At 51.0% G+C, this 2,751-nt stretch overlaps 1 protein-coding gene across 2 annotated transcripts; it reads right to left on the minus strand.

Moving 5' to 3' along the window:
• Positions 1-588: 588 nt before the first annotated feature.
• On the minus strand, positions 589-2,511 carry LOC110305329 (cytochrome b-c1 complex subunit 8). Of its 2 annotated transcripts, none has more exons than XM_021177249.2 (3): positions 2,418-2,511; positions 2,166-2,332; positions 589-787 (listed from the first exon to the last, which is right to left on the minus strand). In XM_021177249.2, exons 2-3 carry the CDS (start codon positions 2,317-2,319, stop codon positions 693-695), a joined length of 249 nt encoding a protein of 82 aa, XP_021032908.1. In that variant the 5' UTR covers positions 2,320-2,332; positions 2,418-2,511; the 3' UTR covers positions 589-692. The 2 variants fall into 2 exon arrangements, with proteins under 2 accessions (XP_021032908.1, XP_021032909.1); XM_021177250.2 differs by having other exon boundaries at positions 2,412-2,480.
• Positions 2,512-2,751: the final 240 nt, after the last annotated feature.

A 2,751-nucleotide genomic window follows, 5' to 3' on the forward strand; every position in this document is an offset into this window, starting at 1 on the left:
GGATTGGCTCCATGACAGATAACCAACCATGGTTGCCTGACCTTGGCTGTAGCAGCCAAGGGAATGCCTCATGCTCTCCTTTCAGAGATGAAATCCCTTAGGCTAAGGAAGGCCTTCCCTGCCTAAGGAAGGCAGCATGGCTTGGTTTTAAGATCACACACTGGTACCTGGCTCTACCAACTCAGTCATATGATTCTGGGCAAAGTACTTAAACTCTGATTCCTCATCAGTAAAGGGATTAGAATGCTTACTTCAAAGGTTGCCGAGTTAAAAGTTCATTTGTGTCTAGCAAGTCCACCTGACACCCTGATTACAGTGTTGTCCCTAGACCTTAAGGATGTGATGGGAGCAGAGGGTTGGGACCCTGCACTCCAGCTTCCACACTATGCACAGCTCCCCCAGCCCCTGCAGCTTGTGCTGAGAAAGGGATTGTCATGAACTTGCATATTGCCAAAACAACCTTGTGCTGGGCATGGTGGTGACCGCCATGACATAGCAGGCAGAGGCAGGCAGATTTCTCAGGAGACCCAGACCAGTCAGGGACACACAGTGAGACCTTGTCTCAAACTAAGCACACAAAGTCACAAAGGGAAGTCCATAAGTAGTTTATTGTCTTCAAGACTACAGTGTGGACTCCTCTCCCAGAGAAGGGTCTTTCAGAGGCAGGGGACTGTCACCCAGGTGCAGGCCGTTTACTTGTCATTTTCATACATGGCTGGATTCTTCCTTTTCGACTGCTCAAACTCCTGGTTGCCCCATGTGTAGATCAGGTAGACCACTACAAACGCTGTAGGGATCAAGAGAGGAAGCCGTGAGTACAGACATTTAAAAAATATTCTATTTTATTATTAGTGTGTGTGTGTGTGTGTGTGTGGGGGGGGGGGTTATGTGCATGTCTGATCGTACATATGCATGTAGCTCCCTGGGGACAAGAAGATGTTAGGTGCTCTGGAACTGGAGTTATATAGGTGGCTGTGAGCCACCATGTGGGAGCTGGGAGCCACACTGGGTCATCTACATGAACAGGCACCTGTACCACAACCACCAGTGCCCAGCTCTCCGGCTCCTTTTTTTTTTTTTCTTTTTTGATATGGCCTCCTTGCGACAGACAGGCCTCAAACAAGAGATCCACCCACCTTTGTCAGTCCATGTCCTCCTTTCTGACTTTCAACCAATTCTGCCTGTCCTTCTACTGTCCCTAGCTTCAACTGTTTGGTTGGTTTTGGAGAAAGGGTTTCTTTCTCTGTGTAAGCCTGGCTGTCCATGAACTCAGGGATCTGCCTGCCTCTGCCTCCTGAGCACTGGGATTAAAGGCGTGCGTGCATGCATGCTGTGGCTCAGGGCATACCGAGGTGACTAAGGGAGTAAGAGAATGGCAAATCCCTCAGGACTTAAGTCACAGATGATTGTAAGCCACCAGATGGGTGCTGGGAATGGAATCTGGATCTTCTGAAAGAGCAGGAAAGATGTTGAGCCATCCCCAGCCCTAAGTTTCTGTTCAAGCTCACAATATAAGGCCCTTGCTGGCCTGGAACTCCCTCAAAACTACATAGATCCACCTGCTTCTGTCTCAGGATTGCTGGGGATTAAGTGCAGACACCATTATGACCAGAAACTACTTTTAATAAGAGGTTCAAAATGGTTATATTACACAACCATTTTATAAGCAACCAAAACAGAGATAGCAACCCAGGAAGATGCGGCCTTCGCTTTCCTAGTTAACACCAAATTAAAAAAAAAAAATTCACGGAATTTACCTAACATAATCTTCACCATTTTAAAAAGTACTGTTGTGCTGGCGCATGCCTACAATTCCAGCCAACAGTCCGGAGGCCAGGGCAGTAAAATCTCAAGTTTAAGGCTAGCCTGGCTTCTACAGCAAGATCGGGCCTCAACCTCTCCATCAAATTTAAGTGCACCCTCACGGATATTCACAATGCCATGAAACCATCAGCAAAATCGGCCGCACTTCTAACACAAGACACTGATTGCATCAGCCTTTCATCACTGATAGTGGCCAGCGATGACCTCAGAGGGAGCCGTCAGAGTCACCCAAGTGACCTTAGGCCAGTCATTTCGATATGATAAGAACTCCTCCACGTCTGCCCGGCGAGGGCGTCGGAAGGAGAGGTGCGCGGCTGTACCCCCGCCCGCCCCGCACTCACGCGGCGCCACGCGCAGGATGCGCTCGCGAGTGCGGCGCAGCACGTTGGGGATGCCTTTGCTGAAATAGCTTGGGAAGGCGCGCTGCTCAAAGGGCGACAAGCTGTAGGAGATCACGTGCCGTATCCGCGCCAGGTTCCCAAACTCGCGGCCCATGGTGACGGTGGCCCTGGGACAGAAGATAGACACGTGGCTCAGTCTCGCGAAAAACCTCCCACGGCCTCACACCGACCCCCGGGATCGGTCACCTCTACCTCCAGAGCGCTGAGCCGGCTTTCGCCCGTCACTTCCGGGAGGAGCGGAAGCGAAGCCTGGAGAGCGTGAAGTCATTTCCGGCAACTACCATTTTCCTTCGATCTCAAAGGGGAGACGCAAAAAAAAAAAAAAAAAAAAATTGGCAGTTGACCTGGGAGGGGCGTGGCCTGACCTTCCGTGTAGCCGGAAAGGACCAGTACCAAGAGGGCTGGGCGGGGCTTAGAGGCGCTTCTAGCGACACGTGGGTGGGGCTTATAGAGGTGCTAGTGGGCTTACGGTGTGTAGTGAACGCACGGGAGAGGTTGATGTTGCCAAGGGGCGGGGCTTGAAGAG

Source organism: Mus caroli, chromosome 11 (genome assembly GCF_900094665.2).
Source record: "Mus caroli chromosome 11, CAROLI_EIJ_v1.1, whole genome shotgun sequence".
Taxonomy (NCBI): domain Eukaryota; kingdom Metazoa; phylum Chordata; class Mammalia; order Rodentia; family Muridae; genus Mus; species Mus caroli.

Bases quoted from the DNA above. Each gene is read 5' to 3' on its own strand.
- LOC110305329 (XM_021177249.2), bottom strand. From the start codon at position 2,319: ATGGGCCGCGAGTTTGGGAACCTGGCGCGGATACGGCACGTGATCTCC. The intron at 788-2,165 runs GTGAGTGCGGGG...TGATCCCTACAG, and splicing joins CATCCTGCGCGTGGCGCCGC to CGTTTGTAGTGGTCTACCTG.